At 39.3% G+C, this 24,547-nt stretch overlaps 1 protein-coding gene across 2 annotated transcripts in view; it reads right to left on the reverse strand.

The window, feature by feature from the left end:
- Positions 1-3,788: 3,788 nt before the first annotated feature.
- Positions 3,789-24,547, reverse strand: part of EPAS1 (endothelial PAS domain protein 1) — a 78,715-nt gene continuing 57,956 nt past the window's right edge. For both annotated transcript variants that reach the window (XM_027903061.1, XM_027903060.1), the window contains exons 7-16: positions 19,163-19,269; positions 13,586-13,733; positions 12,602-12,810; positions 12,090-12,277; positions 11,141-11,251; positions 8,970-9,457; positions 7,753-7,876; positions 7,546-7,663; positions 6,845-7,024; positions 3,789-6,159 (exon numbers count right to left, since the gene is read on the reverse strand). In XM_027903061.1, coding sequence (XP_027758862.1) covers positions 6,008-6,159; positions 6,845-7,024; positions 7,546-7,663; positions 7,753-7,876; positions 8,970-9,457; positions 11,141-11,251; positions 12,090-12,277; positions 12,602-12,810; positions 13,586-13,733; positions 19,163-19,269 — 1,825 coding nt within the window. In that variant the 3' untranslated portion in view covers positions 3,789-6,007. The remainder of the gene's footprint in view (positions 6,160-6,844; positions 7,025-7,545; positions 7,664-7,752; positions 7,877-8,969; positions 9,458-11,140; positions 11,252-12,089; positions 12,278-12,601; positions 12,811-13,585; positions 13,734-19,162; positions 19,270-24,547) is intronic.

Raw genomic sequence — 24,547 nt, forward strand, 5'->3', positions numbered from 1 at the left:
CAGAACTGCAGGATAAATTATATGCACATCTGAAATTTTCGGGGATTTTTCTCAAAACACAGTGTCAAGGGGCTGATGAAAGAGACTCTATGTTATCTGTGAGCCAGCAGAATCTTTTTCATTCAAACCCCACCATCGCTTGCTTGAATAACAAATGGAAACAGGCATCTAAGAGCTGAGGAAAACATCTGGCATGATTTGAGGGTGGTGTTGCAGCTCTTGAGGGGGTTGCACTAACTTCTTATGAGTCGGAGCATTAAATCTGCTTTCATATCGGGGCAAAGACTGTGGTCTCTTATGCCCAACAGCTAGAGTGGGAAATGGGGTTTGGACATTTTCAACATGAGCTCAATTCAATAATCAGAGAAGCTGAGTGTTCGGCCAGAAAAGGCTGAGAGTCAGCCTGATAGTAGTATCAAAGAGGCAGCCAAGGCAAACACAACAAAAAATCTATACTGAAAGCCCCAAAACTAATACTAAAATTCATGCCTGCAAGGAGGTGCATGTAGAGTTGGGATAGATTGGAGCAGGCTTATCAGGAGGGGAAGGTGAGCTGGGGAAGAGGAAAGTAGTATGAGGCAGAAATCACAATGATGAAATCATGGACCTAGGTAAGGACTAAGGGCTAGTGGGACAAATGGCACTGGGAGTAAAGGACAGGAATCAAGACTAAACAATAAACGTTGTTTGCTGCAGCCAAGCAACGTGTTCAGCTGTTGAGAGACTAAAGGACATTCAACATTTGATGGATGAACAAGCCATCAAGATGCTGCTCCCGTGCTGGTGTGATTTATCGAGGACCTTTGGTCCTTCTAGATCTACACTCTGCAGGATGACACCAATGTGCCTGGTGGAGACAGTGCTTGGGGTAGTTCTCTTCTGACATAAAAGACTTCACTCTTGGTTTGCCTTTGCCAGTGCTGTGGGGAACAAAGCCACCAGAGCCAGTGGCAGTCCTTCAAAGATCAACAGCTAGACTCTGAATCATTAGCTTAAAAAATACATAATATTAAAAGTATGCCTGGTGGGCAGAAGTCTTTCTGATGCTGGTGCCTTTGAGTATCTAGCTTGCCAGCTTTGTCTGTAGTTCCAAGAGCTAAACAAAGACTCTTCAAGTGAGGAGTTTGGGGAATAGTTTTGTTCTTTTTTTTTTTTTTTCATGAAGCTAAAGTGAATAGGGTTTTTTGATATGCAACCCAAGTGTGTTTAAGGTGTAGCAATTTCCACAGCAGATGGTGCACAAGGGGTGATGCAGCAGCTGCTGCCTTCAGCTGCCTTTTACTGTCCAGTGTCAAAGGCGGTGCTGGTTGTTTTGCAGGTAGTCTTTGCAAGCCAAACTCATGCACGCTCTGCTGATCCCTAATGAGACATCTTAGCCACATTACTAACTGGGAGGTGTGACTGAAGAGAATTAAGTAACTCCCTGATTACAGGAATTTAGGCTTTCTTCAGGGAAAATGTTCCATGCGAGACCTGCGGCACATCACAAACTGCCAAAACTGCAGGCTGACCAGACAAAAAAAAAAAATCTCTGAGTAGCTAAGGTTTTTCTCACTGTTGTTTTTTGTTTGGTTGGTTGGTTTTGGGTTTTTTTTGTTTGTTGGTTTGTTTGGTTTGTTTTGATTTTTATTTCTTTTTTTAATTCTGTTTGAAGGCATTTTTAATGCAAACACCCAAAACTGGGATACATCCAGATTACTGGAGCCTTCCTATGGTTGCTTTTGTTGCATCAGTTAACTAAGGAAGGCATCAGTGATCTGAGCCTGGAATCCATTCCTGCCTACCCTGTGGGCAAGGGTGGGCTCAGATGCAGCTATTGGCTTGTGCTAAGGGAGCAGGAGAGGGATGTGTGATAGACCTTGTTGTCCTAAGACAATATTGTTAAGGACCTGCTTTTTTCCTAGAAATTATTTCTTCCTCTCTTGGAAAGCCTATAATTAGGAGTTGGAGGGAGAAGAAAAAAAAAAAAGAATGCTGTTTTTTTCGATGTATTTGAATCTTTCCAGTTCTCCACTGTAGCTCTTAAAAACAAATAATATGAATATATGTGTGTGTGCATGTGTGTGGCATGTCTGTGAATAGCTTAGGGAGAAGGAACAGATGAAATCATCTAGTTCCAGAGCTGTTGTTCATTTTCCTGGGCTTTGCCTACTGCTGCAAGTGAGTGTGATGAATCATCTGGCATCCACAAATCTCAGTATGGTTTAGGACCTTGTGTCTTGACTGGACAGGTAGTTATCCAAGTTCTCTGGGCTTTTTGTATTTTTATTAGTAATCACATTTTGAGAATTTCCTGCTGTATTTTGTTACAAGCATTGGTTCTAAACGTCATGAATTTGAGTGAAATCTATGTTCTAAAAAAAATGTTTGCTTGATCATTTTAAGATGATGATAGAATTGATAATCAGCCAGAGATGGAGACCAGCTCAAGTCATGAGAGCTTGGTGGAACAGGCCGATTTTTCAGCAGAATGTAACGAGTGTTGAACAACATTGTTGGGAGCAGTGCTATGCTGTTACAAATACAAGATCTGATGCCAAGAAGTGGTGCTTTTAGGATATGAAAGATGACATATGCTGAATTTTAAGCACTTCTGCTGGCCTACTGGGAAGGAAAAAAAAATTCAAAAGCTGTAATAAACCCCTCTTCAGCAGAACAAAACTGAAATATTAATACATAGTTTGCATCGTGTTTCTGGTCAGGGTTTGGTTCTTTGGAGTATGTAAATTATAATGTCAGAGTTCAGCTGTCTAGGATGCTGTAAGGGGAAAATCACAAACTCACCGTGAGAAATGTTTAACTACTGTGATCCTTCAGCTACTTTGAGCATGGAAATGGTAAATTCCAGAACTTCTTCAGAACGAGAGTGCTAAAAATCAGCTACATTTGGATACCCCAAATAATAATGCCTGACAACACTATTTTATATTAGCAGCTAGTGACTGCAAAGAAATTGATCTGACACATTCATCTCTATTTAAGCAATTGTTTGTTGTGGTGTTTGTTTTGTTTTGTTTTGTTTTGTTTTTTAATCCTCAGTTGGAGGATGCGGAGTTAGTCTTTGTCCAAGATTTAGAAGCAAGGATTTCCTTTCTACTCTTGCTAAGTGTCCAGTCTAGAAAAGGAGGCGATGATAGCCCACTTTCGCAGGTTCTTAGAAGATTTGCTGCTGTTTGGGAAGCTCACAGGTGGCTGTGTGGGCACTGCATTTTTCAAAGGCAGTTATCAGAAGGGTCAAGCACCATCAGCTTCCACACAGCTCACCCAGTCTGAAATTTAAAACTGCATTTGGAAATTAATTTCTCCATGTGTCTGTACTCCTGCAATGTGTAATTACATGGAAAAGGAGTGACCTGTTTAACTGCAGCACTGGGATAAAGGACTGTGTGGGTGAAGCAGAGGCTTGGAAGGCTTGGCTGGGGAAAGCAAATTCATGGTCTTGTCAGGACTGCTAGAACATGGTTTCTGTTACTCCTCCAAAATTGAAGCGGGGAACTGGGGCAATTCTGCCTCTAAACTGTCATTTGGTTGGCTTAATTGTTTTTTAAGGGTAGCACTACGACAGGCACCCTCAGCTCCTCAAACAGAAACACTCAGTTTTTAAATGGAAGCAGCAGTCTGAGCCACGGGTCATGTTTCAGAAGGGCAGGGGTCTGCAGGGCATTGATTCTTCATTTGAGGAAAGATGGATAAACTCTACAGAGCAGTTGGCAGGCTACTTCCCAGCTCTCAAATATGGGTAACACTTGATTGTTCTTTCATTCTTCAAAGATCAATGCAAACCTTTATTTTCTATAAATAATTTAATAAATACTTTTGTTTTACAATGATACAACAAATAACAAATTCATAGCAAATGAGTCACAAAGAATTTAGGATCAGTATACTTTAATAAGGTATCAGTGTCAAAATACATTTCCTTATCAAGTTAAAGTTCCCATACAGTTATAATATTGTCAATAAGAATTCAGCAATATAGATTATGAAATAATTATGATAAAAAGTACGATTAATATTAAGACATGGAATATTTTTTTCAGAGTGTTTTAGTAAACTGTTAGGGTATAACATTTTTAATGCTGAAACTACACAAATAAGAAACAGAAGAGCAGTATTCAAGTGTCTTTAATTCTTGAAGCCTTAAGTCTGTGCCACTGCAAATTTGTCAAATCTGGCTTGCCAATTTTCATCAGATGTTGAAGTTTATAATATATTTTTTCCACACAGTAATAACTTCACTTTAAGAGTAGACTGGTTTTGGTAATAAACTCTTGAAAGATTGCCTATAAGAGGGACTATGGTTTTTTTACATCATGTACCAATAACAACAGGTCTTCGACTTTTCTAAGTATGTGTGGTTAAGACTCGCTTAACACAGCGAACTCTGAAGTGCTCTATGAACCCAAGGCTCTCTCTGCAAGTGTCAGTGCATGATATAAAGCAACTTTATACACCAAGCTTCAGCAGAATCAGAAGTCTCAAAAAATATATATTTGTTCCAAGTTTCTGGGCCAGATTTTAAGCTTTAGTACGTTGCCACTGTTCCATTTTCTTCAGTGAAGCTACAGTGATTCATACCAGTGGAGGAAAGAAGATGATATATACCAACACAGATCTAGGTCTATGTATTTTAAAGTCAGAACTGCTCACCTGCCTTTTACTGAAATATCTTTGCTGTTTAGATATGTTGTAATTTCAACTTTCAAACCCCTTTGCCTTTGAAAGCATTCGAAGCCTTATTTTTCAAATATGTGCATGACAATTAATGATAGTTGGAAAGGAGCTCTGAAAATGTCTGTCTGCCTTTTAATGACTTTTTATCTACTGATTAATCTAATACAAGTAAAAGTAAGAGACCTTGCTGCTGGCTATTCATCTCACTACAAAATCCTTAATTCTTCTTGTCTACTTATAACTGAGTTAGCCTAATACAGTGGGAAATACCACTTTTAGTTTTAATGATTCAATATTGCAATTATATTGCTAGCTAGCTTATAAAATGGAAAAGGGTAACATTAATCAGAGGTGTTAGTACTGGCCGCTGCTCCGATTCCTGAAATATCAGCAACATCATAACAAATACTACTAGTTTCTAGCAGAAACAGCTCTTAAAGTTGTTGTGTCATAGATATAGCAAAAGTACCAAGAGATGATTAACAACTGACCCAGAGGGAAATAATAATTAAAAAAAAGAATCTGTTTTGTGTAAAAAATAAAGGCAAAAACAGAGAACAAAACCAGAAACTTCAACACAAATGAAAGCACAGGTCTAAATCCTCCACTGGGGCAAAGCTGTAGGACTCCCTTGGCTGTAGAGATAAGCCAGGTTAAGGCAGCTGAGAATGTGGCTTGCTTTTGAGGAAAAAGGAAAAAGCTTACAACGTGCAACTTTCACAGATACCCACAAACATTGCATTTCACCATTCACATTTCTTCCAACAAAGTGTATAAAAATGAAGGGAAGGGGTGGGAAGCAGAAGGCTGGGATTTTTCCTTAGTATGCTTTTCCAAAAGTTATTAAAGTTACAATAAAATAAATGCTGGAAAACAAAAAGACTCAAAAGATTTTAATTTGGCAGATCAACAAAAAACTGTGGTTGGAGATCAAATTTGTTTCATTCATCTTTGGCAATAAAAATAAATCTTTGCAGTACTGCAGCCAAAGTATCTCGTGATGAGGCATTTATACCACAGTTTTTTATTAGCATGAAATTTGAAAAAAAAAATTCAGAATATAAATTACAGGTAATGAGATAAGGGGAGGGTAATCAAATTCTCTAAACACAACTTTAATTGCAATAGAGAAAATACAGTAGATGTATTTCTTTAATATGAATAATAAAGTGAGTAACTTCAAAAGGCCACTATTCGGTAATGTGGACAGGTTCAATATCTAAGTAAAATCCTGTAAAAGTGTATTGGTATTAGAAATTGTCTACTTGCAAAAATATATTAAAAAACTGAAGCTGTTTTGAACAGTATAGGCCACAGGATATTGCAGGCTCGCTCAGGTTGCCTGGTCCAGTGCTCTGAGCAGTTCACTGCCCTGCAGAAGTGTAGAGCTACCCAAAACAGGGACATTCACCTCACAGTCATATCTTGTCAACTCAGGCAGCAAGTAGGGTTCAAAGGAGGGCCCCAGCAGACGACTGGTCATACCTGGAACAGATTAGTGAGGTGAGTCATGGTGCTGAGACCAGAAAGAGCACTTGTTTCTTCCCCCCCACTTCTGTTTATACCAGTAATGATATTATTTTGATTTTATGTCAATATGCCAGAGCAAACCTATGCACCATTCTGCCTTAAACTGCTGTCTGTCCCACCTCCACCCCCAAAGTTGGATTGTTCCAAGAAAAATTATGTTAGTGCATATGAGGAAAGCTGTAGAAAACGACACAGTTTCTAAATTGACGTCTACTCATCTTGTGTTAAAAGGAATATACCCATCACCTTTAATTACTTATTTCAACTTCTAGAGGGCACATGTTAAAATTCTAACCTACAAACCTTCCATGTTAATGCTGCAGTGAAGTTGTTTAGTACAATGTAACCAATTCCATCACAAAACAAGTATGGATGGAGGATGGCAGGACCTCCAAGGTAAAAAGGTATTAGGTTTAATTGAAAGGAAGGGTGAAAATACTTTTCCTTGTATATTACGAATGTTAACGTTAAAGTATCACACTTAAACCACGGAACTAATTTTTCATGTTATGAAGCAATACGCATTTGGATCTTAGTTTATCATCCTCCTCCATATTTTTTTTATATGTTTTCTTTTCGTGGAATCAGTACTGGGACTAAATACCAACACTTTCCAATTTCTGTATTTGACAGCTCTTACCTGATGCTTTATGAGCTGACTGGACACCGTAGTCCTGACAATGGGAACTGTAAAATGGAGGGGGAAACGCTCCTGCTTTCAAATTCTCACCCGGACTGCCAGAGGTGGGTTGATGCTGCTGCTGCAGTTGCAGTTGATTCATTGGTTGGCTCAGACCTCTTGAGTTACAGACAAATTCATCTGGTATTTAAATAATAGGAAAAAAATGTTAAATGAAGCCATTGTAATAATTATGGTAAATAGTACTAATCCAAAGCAAAATGATCATCAGTGTGATGGTGTCAGAGTGTAAGCAAATCTGCATCTTGTCAAAAAGGAAGTCCAGAAAGAGCACTAGTTCTGGCAGTAGTATTGCACATAAGATATGCAAGTGTAAGGAAACACAATGTTGTAGAGAAACAGTATCTGTTCTAGCTGTGAGATATTTGCACCTGGCATAAGAACGAGGCAAACCCAGCACCATTAAGCTGATTTCCAAGACAAGAGAGTGAATGTACATGAAACCAACTACCTGGTACTTATCAAATGTACCTTAAATTGTTCAGCTCTTAGCAATACAGCCTGATCTTTAATTTTAGCTTACTGTAATATTTACAGAGCTTATTTACATTTCCTTTTGAAAGCGCTTTTGTATCTATTCAACTTGCCTTAAAATTGTGCTTCAATACATAACGTTGCAAAACCACTTTCTTTTGTCTTACCAGTAAGAACACTTGTGCTGAGAGATTTCTTTTCTGTAACCAAGGAACAGTTTTCCCCTTTGAGAAATTTCATTCTCTTCCACATTAGGTGGGATGGGTTAATCACAGACGGATCTCCCTAGAATGTGAAGGAAAGCAAACCAAACAATTACACTGATGACCGTGGGGAGTCCAAAGTTGTCAAGAGAGTGCATTTCTTATGATTACCCCACTCAGCTGTTGCAAGGCTTGTTCTTCATAATCCAGTTGTCGTTTCAGTTTCAAACTGTTAGACAGAGCAATTCTTGCTGGATTTATATCTATACCTCGTTGAATAAAAGCATCCAGCGGCCTGTGAAGAGGAGATATCCGTGAGTGCACAGGGAAGCAAATCTCAATCCCCTGGTTCATTTATACAGATTCTTCTTTCATTTAAAGACATTTAAGCTGTCTTTGAGACTTGCCAGTGGACAGATCTCAAACATCAAATGTTTTTTATTTCCCTTTATTAGTCATCCCACAATCTTTGGGAACTTCTGACGTTTGGGATCAAAGACTAATGAAAGTTTAGCATAAACAGCCTCTAGGGATCTCCAAGCAGACATAAAAATGCCGTGGAAAAGAAAGTCATGCCATTTTTAAGAAAAGTATTTGAGAGCCATGTCTGTCCCCTTGCTTTGCATACTGAGTATGAACGGGTTGCTAATTGGGGACAAGCCCTCTCTTTCCAGGTGCATATTTAGACACTGGTATTGCTGCCCACAAGAAATCCCAAAAAGCACACTGCACGGCTTCAGGTTTTAAAATGACCACTACAATTTTATGTACTTTCTGAACATTTCAGTGTGACCAACACTGAAGACCCAAGAGCTAAAGAGAAATTTTTAGCTATGAAAGGCAACTTCTAGGACTGTAGCCTCCAATCTACATCTCAGCACATACTGTTTACATGTGTAATAAAGCAAACAAGGCGAGGAAGCGTTGTAGAAAAAGAGCCTGTAATTTTAAATCTTAGCTGTAGTATTTACATATGCTAACAATAATGTATTCTCATGCCTGCCTCTTCTCCATTTTTTGTTGTGAAGAAAATAAATACATGCAAGGTGAGAAAGTAGGCACAGGTCCCTGCTTACTGCTGGAGCAGTAAGTCTTTTCAGTATGTCAAGCATGCTTTGCAAAATTAATGGTGTAATTTTAAACTGATCAGCAGGAAATCCATTCACATATCCTTACAGGCAATGAAAAACTTGCCCGCTTCTGCTTCTATCAGACTCACTGCCACTGGGAGAGCACCACATTTATTTCCCTAGAGGTACAATCCGATGCCTATCACAACAAATTGTCCTGGTTGAATTGAGAAAAAGAATTTTTCAAGATTACGAACCTTCTCATCCCCCAAAATATTTTCTGAGTAAAATACATACTTATAGTACACAATCACTTACCTTTTTTTATATATGGGCACCCTTGGAGAATGTAGTGGTGGCCCTGAGGGGGAATTCGATAGGGGTCCTGAGTATTTATCCATGAGTCTCCATTTAGCAGGGACATATTCTAATGGGGGATCAGGTGGCCACTGGGTGTTCGGTCTTCCTCCCATCGAAGACAGAGGAGTGCTGGCTTGGTCATGGTATGGTGGCAGTGATGACCTACTCATATTGTTGAAGAACACCGATGACAGGGACCCATGACCACCAGGGTTAATTTTTTCATTTGATAGCTGTGGGCAATATTTCTCTGGGAGGAACTGATTCTGTGAAGTAGGAGCAAGGGGTTGGAAGATGGTACTCATGCTACTTAGACTCTGCTGGGTATTTTGTGCACTTTCAGAGAGAGGATGTTCCTCTTGGCAGATCGGGCTGAGCTGGAAATCTTCCCCATCCATAGGAATGTAAGGAGCCAAGGTTTCAAGGTCCAGTTCATTGAAGTCAGTCTGTGCAAAGATAAAGTAAGTTCATAAGGAAACTCTAAGTTAATAATAGTTGTGGCAGTTAGTGTGATATGGAATACTAACCGATGTTGAGCTGAAAGATTACCATATGCCAAATTTACCTACATGAAACTGGCCAACTCCTGTTTAAAGATGTCTTATTTCCATGCTAGCATACATGTTCATCATATCATCTTCAGCAAAATTAAGACAACAAACTGAAGGAAAAAACCCTCCCAGAGGAGCAGTATTTGGTAAAGCAGCTCTCATACAGCCTGCAACATCGGTGTGATCTGAAGTAGATCACACTAAGCTTTGAATAACTTGTCTGCCTAGACTCTACAACATGTAGCATAAAGTTCAACCTCAGGCTTTTTCATGCTAAAATAGAAAACACAGCTTTCTCATAATCCAGCTACCCGAAAAAAGGTGTCTAAAAATGCAAAAGTGAAAAAAAATTTAGCTGGAAGGATATTATCACACTTGAATCTGTATTCTTTTTTCTTTTGGAGGGCTAGTCATACCCATTAGCATTTCTCTTGGCATTTGGCCTGAGCTGAACAGAGAGGATAATCAATGTTGGCCCACCAGTCAGCTCATAACACCCCTGTGGCACTTCTCTCACACTCATTTTCCCCACCAAAGCTGCTGACGTGGTGGGACACACCTGAGCAAGCAGATTCTGAATCTGACAATACTGAAGTCTGCACATGTCAAGTCTTGCACTGAGTGTGATGCTGACCCACACTTGCCTCCTATTTGTCCACTCTTTCTCTTGCTTTAATTTCTATTTCTGTGTCCAGACTTAGATGAAATTTCAGAACATGAACTACAGCCTATTTAAGTCTGCAAATTGTGTTGGCAAATTGAAACAAACACCTCATTTGGACCCCAGTCACCCCAAGGATTAATAGATGGAGATGAGTGTAAGGTCTGCATTACCAGGTAGCAGTACCTGTTCCTTTCTCTTGACTAAAAAGAAGCATAAGCTCTTAAAAAAAAGGCATTTCAATGGAGTATCTGAAGTCACGTAACCTGAATCAGTCCCACACCTTTTATTCACTAGCTCACTTGATGTAATAGTATAATAGTGGATTTATTTATTTACAGAGGGAATTTTTACACTTACACCCTGATTAGGATGCAGGAGATGGAAACTGTATGTTATTTTATGTGCAAGTAATTGCCAAATCTCTCTGAAAACCTCCAAGAGGTAAAACAAGAATATATCCAAAATTACTTTCTGTTTTGCAGTTAAAGGAGATGTGTGCTATGAGGGGCATTCCTCTCTCATTTAGTTGTTTTGCAAGAATTAGTTTATTTAGATTTTGTTCTAGAAAGGATGTTTACTCATTAGTCTGGATTAAAAAAAAATTGCTGCTTCTTATGTTACATATCCAAGCTACAGAAGCCTCCAAATTCTGAAAGCTCTCTGGTGCTGTCTTCTTCTTAGCAGTGCCACCTGTGACACTCTAAACCTAGTGCTTCAAAGAGTTAGGGACAGAAATGGATACTCCAGTTTTTGAAAGTGCGTTGTTTTATTAGTGTTGTGCATGAAAGATTTGGTGTGTATCTACAAACACAGTTTGCATATCGTATCACAATATCTGCACATACAGCATGCATCTCTACTGTCCACTAACAGGGGACTGATTTTTGTGGCTTTTGGAAGAGAGAGTTCCTTACCTGGGAGGTGCACTGACTTTTCGATTCTGTGTCCATGGCAAAAAGTTTTTCAATCACCTCAATCTTAAGATCTTCATCCACGGAACTGTAATAATCTCCTGGGCTGCTGGGCTGCACGAAAATAACAACTTGTTTTAAGCAGCAAGACAAACCTGGTATTGGCTTAGCATCACGTCATTTATACCATGCTATTCAGGAACAGATCTTTCCTGTGAAAAGCAAATGGCTGAATGTGCATTTAGTGTCCTCAGAACCCAAAACTGTCCACTTTTATCATATGCTTTTCTCCAACACAGGATTGTCAGTACAAAACACAGGCATCAAATACAGGAACCTAGTTGGCATCTTAGTTTAAATGGTTTCTGGCAACTCAGAACGGGAACAAGAAATGTACAGTATTAAATATTTTTGTCAAGAAAAGAGATGCACTCTTGTAAAGGCCATTTAAGAGAGGTTCCTGCTCTTGGGGGCAGTGCTGTGAAATCTTTTATTCTTTCAGTGGGGAACTCCATGGAGCTCCTCTCAAAAGCCTGAGTTTGGTAAGCTTCCTAAAGACCACACTTTCTAGTTAACAAACAGAAAGAGGATAGGTCTGGAGCAATGTTCCTCATGACCAGACAATTTTACACTGGCTTTTTATTTAAGGCTAACTTCCTGAAAGGTGGTAGCATTTTCTTCTATTAGTTGTTTTATACGTAAAAGTAATTACTGAGGGACAGCTGGGAGACAATGAGGACTGCAATGTAAAGGCAGGATACAGTTCCTGTTTGATTGTTTTGCCATTGATCCTTAAGGTATATGCAGTACAGGAAGGATACAGATACACTGGGCCTTGTTAATAAGCAATGAGACAGGAGTGCTAACAAGAAAACATTGTCTACATATATTGATGGGACTTGCATACAAAACATGACATGCTTTCTTTTTTTTTTTTTTAAGCTCTTCTTACCGTGGAACAGCTACTGTTGCTACTTGCACTAGGAGTACTGCTGCCAGGTGCAATCTGAGGCATTGTAAAGGATGGTATCGTCAGTGTTTCACCTTGAGCAGGGTGGTTTTTCACTTCCACTGGCCATGCTTTGTTTGGTGTCAAAACAGCATTGGTGAAGGCAGGGGCTTCCTCAAACTTCTGTGTCCCTGGATGGAGTTTTAACAATATTAATGAATGCTTTTAGCTTGTGTAGTGTTATGATATAACTGCAGCTATTCATTAAAAGTAAACACTGTTCCTAGTTGCCATGACAATAAGTTGGCATAGACTTAATGCACGTTGTTTAGTCAGCAAGAAAGCCTGATTCTGCTCTCATTCACAGAAATTTTCCACTGGTGTGAGCACGTGGGCTCTTTTAGCCACTACTCACAGTTTGTACAAACAGCAAACAGACCTTGTCTATTAAGTTTCTAAATGTAGGTTCACACGTGGTTCTTTGTTGTACAAAAATAATTTATACAAATACTAACCGAAATCCAGGGAAATAATGGCATCGCCAGGTGTTGGTGCCAGCTGAGCAAGTTCCTCTGGTTCTTCTTTTAACTTAGTAAACAAGAAGTCACTCTTCTCTGTCCCAGGGATGCTGCTGTCGTAGGCAGTGCTCATCGTCAGCAGGTGAGGCTTGAAGAGCGATTCTGTTTGGTCCATGGAGAACACAACATCGTTCTTCTCAATTTCACTAACAAGAAAATAGGTTTTAGGCATTTTGTACTCTACAAATAAAAGACAGGGGTAGTGCAGGCAGTACAGACTCTCTATAGCTGGGGCTCTACGAGCCATTTTGGCCTCTCAGTTGTATGCCAGGCTCTCGACAGGCGAGGCACGGTTCCAGCGTTGCCGAGCACCACCATCTCAGATGACGCAGGGAGTGTGGTCAGGACTTCTGTGGGAATACTCAGGGCTTTGTTGCTCTGCTTTTAAAAGGGATGTAGTCGAGGCTATAATGACCCAGACTATCGCTCAAATAAGTATTTCCTATTTTGGCCCCAACTGGGACCAAAAAAAACTTGAGTTTTGCCAAATGAAGGCAAAATTCTTGATTGGCCCTGATTTTTGAGGTGGTAAACAGCTTCTCTTAGCAACATACGATACAACAGCTACTTAATTTTATCTCTTGGTCCCAGCATTAGAAAAACAAAACAAAACAATTAGAAAAACAAAAGTTGTGTTGCACAATAAAATCTTCAGTGCAGACTTTATACTCCTTTGTACGAGCACAGCAGCCACTTTGCAGAAGAGAAAGGCTGTGGTGTATTTCAACAGCGCGTATGGGAACAGGCATGCCACATTTTTCATCGATGTCTAACATCAGTAAACAAGACTGAACAAACATGACTAAACTGATTTCAGAATAACAACACTGAATAAATAGACCCTTCAAAAGTTCCTCCAAATATTGCATTTCTTCCAGCACATGAATCCACACGTGTCTTTTTCCGTCCTGCACAACTTACCTCAGCACGTAGTTGACGCAGACGATGCACTGCGGCTGCAGGTTCCGCGTGTTGTAAATCACGGTTCCTTGGGTCTCCAGCCATACGTATCCACCGTGCTTGGCAAGCATACGGTACTGGCCTGTCACCACTTGACCTTTTGTACACACTGAGAAAAGGGAGCAGAGATATAAATAATGCAGCAGGACAGGAACACACAACATGTAACGTTTGTTTTAAATAAACCCACTTCTGAGTTATCATCAGGCAGAACGGCGCTAAGACATTTGTAACCAAGGCTGCTTTGACTTTGGGAAAACTCAGCCATTTTAAATATAAAAGAGGACGTTCATTTGAGGTTTCCACTCAAGACTGAAAATTTGAGTTTTGGCATTTGACTTCTTGAGATGGCCTGAGTCTTCAGAACAGAACATGGGATTTTTGAAGTTTAATATAATATCCCAACTTCCCCCAAAATAATGCCTGCAGCAATGTTTCTTGAGAGTCCCTGTTCCAGAAGTGCCTTGGCTTGGGCTCCCAGGCTGACCAGTAGAAAAGTGAATTTATTTAGGAAAAACTATTTATAGTTTCCTTATTTAGGTGATTGAGAAATACAAGAGCCAGATGATTTAAAAGCTATATTCACTAAAAACAAACAAACAAACAAACAAACAAACAAAAGGCAAAAATACCCCCCAAAATAAAAAATCTTATGGTTTCTCTTAATATTCCTTAAAGTTAGAAGCTGGAGATACCAAAACCACGAATAAAATTAAGGTGTCAGTAGTACACCATTGGTCTTAAGAGGTTGAAGTAGCAATATCAGTCATAAAAAAGTATCAAAACTAAGAATGGTAAATGGGACTGTTTTGTCTAGGAAAAAACATCAAACTACTGTATTTCTCTTTCTGCTTGAACTGTGCTGTTCCTCTGCAATAGCCTGGAATTAGTAGCCTGGAAGGAATCAAGACCCATCTGACCAAATCAAATATTGTTTATATAACTCAACATGCTTTTTGAGGTGTCCTGTGTTTCTCAAGCAATAAACTGATGATAGTACAACTCAGTTTTAAGGCTTCATCTAGATGTTTGAAGGGCAAAATCTGCAGTCCTGATGCCCTTGCCCCCCATTATTTTGCAACACTTGCAGAGAATGAGTTTTCAGTGTGGAGCTTTGGACTTCTGAGATGTAAAGTTTTATGATGTCCTGCCTGTTGTAATTCAAAGTTGTCAGTTCAGGAAAAATATTGACGATCAATGGCAATAAATTTAGGGCTGGAATACACAAGCAATACTTGTACAAATAAGAGCTTGTACTTGTAAGCAGACATAGTCACACTGAGTAGCAGCAGAAGTGGGAATTGGCTGAACCAAACCTTTGACCACATATTGGCAACCTTTCCTTCTAAACAGCTTTTATGTCCCAAACCAGTACGTCATCAAACTAATGCCCAAAAAATAATGCAATTTGACTTGGTAGGACTGGGAAATTGATTCCGCAGAAAAATTTGTACAGAAAAATTCCTTGTCAATGTGGCCATTAACAGAAGCTATTTATTGTCAGTCTCTCCTACATCACCACCATACAAATGTACAAATCCATGCCTAAGAAATGCAACAACTGTTTTGCAGATAATTGTTGCTGTGTTTATCCTTCTGTTTCTGAGGTTTGTTTGTTTTCTTCTGAGGAGTATTTAATCATCCTTCATTTAATTTATTTAGACAAAGTAGAACATTACTTTTATTGATTAAATACTTCTGGTGGAACAAAATCAAAAGGCTTTCATTTCAAAGTGTTTTAGTGACTGGACTGTTCTGCTCTGCTTGTGAAACATAATTACACTGCTTCCTAATCATCAGCTCATCAATAAGAGTCACAGTGTAGGCGCCTGTTACATTACAAAGAAGCTTTTTACTGCTTTAATCTTTTTTATTATTATTATTCAAAGCATGTCATGTTCTGATATAATAAAGTACAGCAGAATCCCTCCATGGGGTAATCTCATAAATTACTAATACACTTGTAACTGCTGACTTTGTTATCAATGCTACATTTAAGGATCTGCCTTCAGAGTGAACTTCTCACTTCTGTATTTTTTATTTTTTTTTATAAAGTATACATTACCTGTACCCTTACAGAGCTAGTAACATTTCAATCAACATCTCCAATTATATTCCTTATCTTTGTGTGGAGAGAAGGGGGAGGTAGGGATGAATTTAACAGAACACAAAAACATGATTCACTTGGAAAGGCTTGCTGAACTTCTGCTGCATACTACCAAGTGGCAGGTCCCAGGTGGTGACACTCAGCTCTTCCCATTGGCTTCAATGCCAACAAGACCAGCTCTTAGTGGAAACGATTACAGACTATTAATTGCTGATTTGGAAAATACAGTTCTACAGTCAATCTTTTGTGCAGATTTATGTAACAAGACAGAAATTTTCATCTTGCTTGTGTAACATGAAAAACTGGGTATGCTAAATGCTGCCAAACGCACTCCAGTCTTCCATTCCAGAGTGACTAATTAAGACTTTCATACTCTATATGCAACTATACTTCCAACCATGAGCACAAACACTATTGTGGCTTGCTTGAACATGAGCTTGTTACTTCACCTCAAGAAAAAAAAAATTAACCTAAAGCTGCAACAAGCATGATTTATCACTAAATTAGATGGAAGGAAAGGGAAGGAGTTCTGCTTCTAAGCAAGACTCACTTGAGGTTTCTATTTTCAAACTTCAGTCTCCTTCCTCTATTTCCTTTGCATCTTTACAACACTAACTGGTTGGCACTGGCAGAATTGATGACTGCTTCACTGCATGAATATATATACTCTATAATAGCATATTTCTAAAAAAAATTATTTTTAAATAAAAGCAAGCGTGCTGAACATGAATTTTGAAGTGGATATTACCATGTATAAAAGGACATGGCCAGGGAAAATTAATAAGTTCTGCATAGCTACATGCTTGGAGGAACAAGTAAGATCTGCATAAGCTATATACCTGCTTGCTTACCCCGTGCATTAGACAACATCTCAATGGCACACATTATGAGACTTAGGCATTTCCTATTTGGAGGGCTTAAGCGTGTTTTCTGTAGTCACAGCCTGCTGTCACTTAGACTTTTTGGTTGTTCTCCAAGTTGGTAAGAAGCCTGATGGTCCCAGCAGACATGGAAAGTATTTATGTTAGAAAAACTAAAGGGGCCAAATTTGCTGGTGATGTCAACTGATGGTTATGTCGTGGGCAACAGCATTTATCACAGCACAGACTTCAGTCCTGTGCTTCTAACAGTAAAAAGATAATTCATGCTGATCCTATGCTATCATAAACACTACGGAACAGTTCGATCTTGAAACGTTTGTAACTTTGCAGTACACAGTGCCTTGAGCACTCCTGCGGACATAACACCCCTCTAAGCGTTACTCTTGCCTTCATTCTGCTTCTCGGCCAGTCCTCATGCCCTGCAACAAAAGTTTGTAGGACGCGGTCCTTTTCAGTAGGCACAAATGGTATCTAGACATACACTCTGCACTACATGAGTTTGATTGACTTCTCAGGGTGAGGAGTAACCTTAATCAATGCCTGCTTATGGGGGGTACTAGAAACTCCCCAGAGATCCTTACATGGACAAGTCCCAACTCAGTACTGCCATTTCATTAACTAGCTACAGATAACCAACAAGGGCTTGCTCTCCCTCTCTTTCCCGTTACCAGTGGGATTGCCAGCTCCGGTTTTATTCCTTCTATGGAGTTGTCCATTCTTAGAAATGCAACTCAGCAATTCAAAAGAACCAGTGCAGCACAACCCTTGACTTCACAGGATGACTGTCGATAGCTCACCATAGGATATGAACATCCTATCTATAATTATCACTAATTCCTTTTCACTGTTAAAAACAATAAAATATTACATAACAAACAATTAAAAAATATATTCCCAGATAACTTTCACTAAGTTTGGGTTGATTTATTTTTTCTTTTAAGCAGTTCTGAAAATAGGATGATTCATATCAACACTGTTTTACAGCACACAACTTTTATCACTGTCAAACATTCTTTCAAAAAAACATTTCAACTTGAAACTGTCCTGAATCTTTGCCATTGGAGTTAACACGTTTTCCCTTTTCCCCTTATGTTCAGACAGCTATTTTTTGCTGATCCTTTTCTCTGGGAAGTACAGAAATAATTTCTGTAAATCTATTTGGTGGGCAATTCCGTATAGACATGACCTAAGTCGTGGGCATTTTCCTGAGGACAGAGACCTTTATCATAGCAACTACAAGGTGAGGGGGGGGGGTGTTGGGTTTGAGCTTGTAGATTGCAGTCTAGCAGCTTTACTTTGTGTCTATAAAAAGAGCAGCAGCAGAGGTTTCAGTGATGTGTTGCTGAGAACTCTCCAATACACTGGGTCAGGGCCGTAACAGCCAAGGAAATGTCATTTGTTCATTAGTGCACCACACTCTCTTCAGCCGAAGCACCAACTGGACAGAGACCAAAGATTTAAATCCATTATTAGGACACCTTATGTGATAGAGAGGGGAAGTGTAACTATATGGCCTGCTGAAGAGAGGAAGTAGATCCTGGATCTGATCTCTGCTCCCACAGTAATTCAGCTACTTTATATTAAGAACAGCTAAAACTGGCAGTTCACATAGGCATAAGAATAACAAGAAGATGTTGTTCCTGGCAATAGATATTATTCATATATATAATGAATATCCCTTTTAGAAAGGCTCCTTACACATCTGGTTTGGATGGGGAAGATAGTTGTTATTTGGTGGCAAAAGACAGGCATTCAAAAATACACTGCAGCAAGCTCTTCCTATTTTCCTTTATAGCTGCTGTTCCTGCTGACCCCAATAGCACACCAAAGGATAATCATAGAAAAGCTTGGGTTGGAAGGGGCCTTAAAGATCAACTAGTTCCAGCCCCCTGCCATGGGGGTTTTCCGTTAGACCAGGTTGCTCAGAGCCTCATCCAATCTGGCCTCAAACACTTCCAGGAAAGGGACAGCCACAACTTCTCTGGAAAACCAGTTCCAGTGCCTCATCACCCTCACAGTAAAGAATTTCTTCCAAAGATCTAATCTAAACCTCTCTTTCAGTTTGAAGCCATTCCCCTTTGTCCTGCCTCACTACATGCTCTTCTAAAAATTCCTTCTCCATCTTTCTTGTAGGCTCCCTTTAGGAAGTGAAAGGCCACAATTAGGTCACCCCAAAGCCTTCTCTTTTTCAGGTTGAACAATCCCCATTCTCCTAGCCATCAGTAAATAAACTTCTCACCAGGCTGGTACTGCCTAACTCAGCTTTTCAAATTTTCAGCTGAACCTTGCATTATACCTTAGAGAGACAATGGCTTTCCTTTCTAACATCCGAGTTTAGTTTTAATTATGGCAAAAACAAACACTCTGGAAAGATCAGGAGAAGATTTCAGGTAGACAAGCACAGTAACCTGTAAGTTTTCTGGCAAAGTGTAAATACTGTTCGGGGACAATATCTGCACACAAAGTGCATTTTTATTTTCAACTACTTATTGAGGTACCCACAAATTATGCTTTACATGCAAACTGAAGAAAAATAAGAACATGACTTACAGTTCTGATGACTCTTGGTCATACTCTCCGAGTCCAAGGCATGGTAGAACTCGTAAGCCGAACGACCCAGCAGCTCCTCTGGATGGTATCCAATCAACTCTGTTATTCTTGGTTAAGAAAAAAGTAAATATTTAAAATTCAGGTCACTGTAGCCTTATGTGGAAGGCAGCTATCAGCTCTAGTCCTTAGATTAACAGAATTAAAAAAGGAATATGAGAAATTCTGAACTTCTAAACACATCAGGAGCTGCAGAGGACTTCTGATCGCATTCTGAAATGTCTCCATGTTCAGAATAAACTGCTTTGTACTACTATTAGAATAAAAATTCCTAGTGATGTCATTATTTGTGTTACAAATTTTCCCAGACCTATTGTACACTAATAGAAGGGATCAACTTTTATTAATGACAAAGTTCTCAAGCTGTCCACTACATGCAGAAACTCTCAACAACCACCACTCAAAATCAGATACATGTGAGGGGGGTAGTGGTTTAAAATTATGTGGGCATTTAAAAACACACACAAAAGGGTTAAATCATTACTTGGGGTCCTGCATTTAATAAAAATGCAAGGTGAGAAATTAAGGGCAGTTTAAAAAAATATCAGCTCATCTACTTAGTCTTTCCTCAATTATATGAGAACTTAAGCATATGAATTAGGTTACTTGGGTGACTAATCCACAAACTAAGTAGGACTTTACACAAAGAAAGCTATGATCTCAAAAAATAGACTTTTTTTCAGAGTCTTTCTGAGTACTCAGGCAAGGCAGAATTTCTCACAAGTTCCTGAATAAAAGAAAATAGGTCATCAAACTATGCAGATGATATTCTCTAATGAGGGGGTGGAGGAAAAATGTTCTTTTTCCCTAAATTCAATTTGAAATACCATCACATGCAACTTACAGGAAACACAGTAAATAAAAGAATAATTCAAAAGAAAAGGTTACCCTATATTCTGTTTTACAAAAAAGTGACACTCCTGGTTGCCTTTTCTTAGCTTCTAAACTCTAAGAACGTAGCAGAGAGCAGTAGCAGAAAGGACTACAAAATTACTCTAAAGTTGTCAGAAAACTTTAAAAGCTGGGAGGTTTGCAAGGAATAGTCACATCTTGCAGCACATCACTGCTGTCAATGGCAATGCCCAGGTTTTGTGCCTCGTCACTAAACTCTCTTGGAAAAGTTTTATCTGCCACCACCACATTTGATTTGTGGTGTTGCTACTTTTAAGGGAGACGACATCTCAGGTTTGTGTACTCCCTGAAGGATAGCCTTGGCCCAGCCCTCCAGACACAAGCATGTCTTTACAAGACAGACATGTAAATACTGTAAAGCAAACAGAGCAAGAGCATGGCATTCCTCTTCTGGATCTCCCTCCAGCAAGGAAGACACACAAAATGGGACTATTTTGTGTATGGTTTGAACACCAAGGCACTGAGTCAGCTTTTCCCTCGCCTCCACAGAACTGTGGAGCTCATAGCCCCAGGACACCTTGGTTTTGTCACTCTGAAAACTACTCTGTCCTGATTTCCATAGAACAAACCTGGGTTTATAATGCTTCAGTCGAGCAAAAGCTATAGCTAGTATGGGGTTCCCCTCGAAAACTTCCTCTCCTGTTTATATTTACAGTTTTATTTACATTTACAGTTAGAACAACAAAGGGGAAATTCTTGAATCCAGTTTTCAAAGAGCTGTTCTTTTGACTCTCTTCACTGACAAGCTTCTGAGCTTTTAAATTGCATCTCAGTCAAATCTGTAACTTTTCTCTGAAACCACAATTGCTTTTTCTTTCTTATTGAAAACTAGTTCTCATAATGAGTTGGTAATCAGAGCTGAACCATCAGGAGAAAACAACAAATACTGAAGAAGGCCTAATAAAAGCAAGACTCACAAAGTAAAGTTGCTGCTTGCCTTTCCACAGCCAGCTGGGACACACTGATATAAATGACCAGAGGCTTTTGCCAGGACCAGTGTAAATACATGGTCTTTAAAAACAGAAACCATGGTCTTTGGTTATATAATGGCCCAGTATCATAAAACATCCCAGTTAGTTTGGAGCTCATCAGAGAAGGATTTTAAAATTCAGGAAGTTGAGAATTTACTCTTAATCCAGTCATTGGCAGCTGAAAGCCAAGTGGGGGTTGAGCAGCGAGAAGGAAAAGGAAATAAAAGGAAATAAAGATAATGGGGGGGGGAGGGGAAAGCATCATGTACCCAGCAGCATCAGTGCAAATCCAAAACCACATTACAGCCTTCATGGGTGTCAACAGTGGAACTGAGATAGCAAGGAAAAAATATACATTACAGCAGGTTGAGGGACTCTTAACATCATTTAGGAATTGCAATCCCTATGCAAAATTGTGTATTCCAATCCTGTAATTCCCCCTTTCAAACTGCTCCTAACTGTTCATAATGAGCACCCTCACTATAAAATTAGTCTTCTTGTCATTCCATGGCAAAGAATGATGTGTGGTGTGATCCTGCTGTGACAATGTCAAATTTAATTAGATCTAATGTAATCTTGGATGAAAGTTAATCAGTGGTTAACTTTAGCAAAGTGGTATCTTTTTACTACAAACAACTACATATTACACAAAAAGATACGGTATCAAAGAATTACTCCACAACACTGGCTAAATTCTAAACCCATGCCTGGTAACAATGAAATACTAATAAAGAATAATTGTTTTAAAATAGTTACTTTAAAAATAATAATAAACAGCCTCTTTGCCCTTCTTGACTGATCTGTTAATCTATTAACACTACTCAGACCCATTACAGTTCTCTTTAAAGACTCCTGGGATCAAAATGATTTTTTTTAAAAAAATTATAGTGTTCCTTTCTTCCACTCCCCCAAAAAATCCTAAAATTGGCTGAACAGTGTTTCCTACATACATTTTGAAATGCCACTAGTTTATAACAAACTATCTGGATTAGTTTTGTGTGCATAAATTGGCGATTCACACCTTCCTTTTTTCCTTCTCTGGTGACCCTGAAAAGCTTAATAGAAGATCTTGTAGGCTTCAGGCCCTGCAAGGCTGGAAATCAGATTAGACAACTTCATGCCACATTATGCTCTAAGGTCTAGGCAGACAGCTATAACCATCTCCATCACACCCCTCCTGTGACCCTCCCAGGAGGTTCATGGAAGAAGACTGGCCATAACTAAGAGCCCAAACAGCATCTGGGCCAGGAGGCAGTGAACACTTTGGCACAGGACCTTGCACTGACCTCACCTGAGCATTGCATTGAGGTTTGCCCCAGAGGTGCATCCTCCAAGCTCTGCATGCTTTCTACACGAGCCTCTTAGCAACACAAAATGCCAAGGGAACACACAGAAGACTAAGTGCAAAGGAAAAGGCATTCCATGGAGCTGTGAGAAGGAGGACTACATAGCTAAGAAGTTCAGGGAAATGTCTCTACCCCATGGGACCAAAGGGTCATTTACAAAACTGAGTCCAGGACACAAGACTTCTACTTTTGCTTAGACACCAGACAGAAAATTGGTCTTTGTGCAAGCTGTGGAATGACAAAATTAGAAAACAAACTGCATGGTGGTTTTGGATGGCATTCCTGCCACGGTAGGCTTTGTGTTTCCTTTGCATCTGTAGAATGCTAATTATGAAGATGAGAATAATTTTTTGTTGAAGACGACAGGTGGACTGCGAGACTGTTTATTTTACTGTTAACCACTCATTTCTGAGAACACAAATACCTTTGGGGGAATCCTAATTTTTCCAGACTGGCACTTCAGTTTTCTCAGTTAAACCTGTCATCATGATGTACTGAGGTCAAAATCTCAGAAAACACAGTAAAGAGGTGGGCAGTAGCCATCCGCAGCACGGGATCTGTCCCAGCTACCACCACTTAAATGCTTTCTGAGCACTACTTCAGTTTCCCTTAATATACAATACATTTAAGTACCTTAATATATAATTTTTGAAACACAGTGTAAAGGCACAGTTTTGTGCTTAGGATGCACAATTAAGAAAGAAATTATCTGAACTTTATTTCTAGAACTGTACAACTTTGCTCTACTTTATCTCTTTGAGACATAGCAAAGCAAACAAACTTCACTGCTTCAAAGGCCGCTTCTCCTGCAAGATGAGCTAGTTCAAGTATTTTGTTTTTTCTTAAAATCGTGCTTTTCTGGATAGGATAGGAGCACAAAGGTTTTTATTGTATACCATTTCTTGAGTTAAAACAGTATTGTAAGAACCATCAGGACTGAGAAGTCAGGCTCTTTTGTGAAAGACTGCTCTAATGTTTACTGCCCCAAAAAATTGCTGGGTGTATATTTTTGGGGCCATGTGTGGCCTGTGTGTGAGGGTGTGGATCTCTTAACAAAGTCTTTTTGTATTCAAACTGTTACCAGGTTATTGAAGTTAAATTGGTCTTGAGGGGAACAAACAAAACAAAGTTATACTTAAAGTAAAATAAGTTAAAAAAAAAAAAAAAGAGAGAAATAATAAGAAAGCCCAACACAGACACCATGCTTGAGGTAAAGCACTCTGTCAGTCTGCTACAGCAGGCAGCAGGGCAGTCTTGCCAACTAACCACATTTCCTCTCAGAAATATTCATGGCTCCTTCTACTCTAACCCAGACCAATAACAAAAATAAAACGCAAAATCCTGAGACCCCTGGCCACTCCTGAGAGGGATGGTTGGCCTGGCCAGGTCTATCTGTCCTACTAGGCAAAAAAAACTAGATGGGTACATGAAAATCTACACCAGGACTGTGTCACTTCTCATTTGGTCCATCTAAATCAAAGTCTCATTATTAGCAAAAGAAGTTAGTCACATTTAATTCTTAAATATGACATATTGAGGGGTTTTTTTTGACAATATGAGTTTTGTCAGTTGTGGATCTTTGGCTTCAGATATCATCACTTCATTGTTATCTCCATGCTGCATTTTCCCCTAAGAAGGGATGGAGGGACAGGAGGTCCATTCAAATGCTTATTCACATTCTCACCTAATTATAAATATTCCCCAAATATAGGTCAAATGGCAAACTGACTTAAATCCTCACCCAAGGTCCTGGACCTGCATCTTGCTATTTTACTGGGACATAACTGGAAGCACAATACAACTCAGTTTCCTCAGTCAGGCACAGCCTGAATTCCACGTGTATACTCACATGAGAAACCTAACTGGGACCAACACTATGGCATTGCTTCTTCCTGCACCATCCTATTCGGAATCACCATACATCCTCCATCACTCCTTTTTTCCTCTTCAACTCTTCCATTAGGCTATGACTTCCATTAGAGTATAACTAGTCGTATCTCTTATAATCAGGAACATACAATATCCAAAGGCAAGCAACAACTTCAAAATAACAAAGCCCAAACACTTCTCGTTGTGCCAGTGCCAGGGAACCTGTTGGT

This window comes from Empidonax traillii, unplaced genomic scaffold (genome assembly GCF_003031625.1).
Source record: "Empidonax traillii isolate 1590-97213 ecotype Southwest subspecies unplaced genomic scaffold, ASM303162v1 scaffold927:size442368, whole genome shotgun sequence".
NCBI lineage: Eukaryota > Metazoa > Chordata > Aves > Passeriformes > Tyrannidae > Empidonax > Empidonax traillii.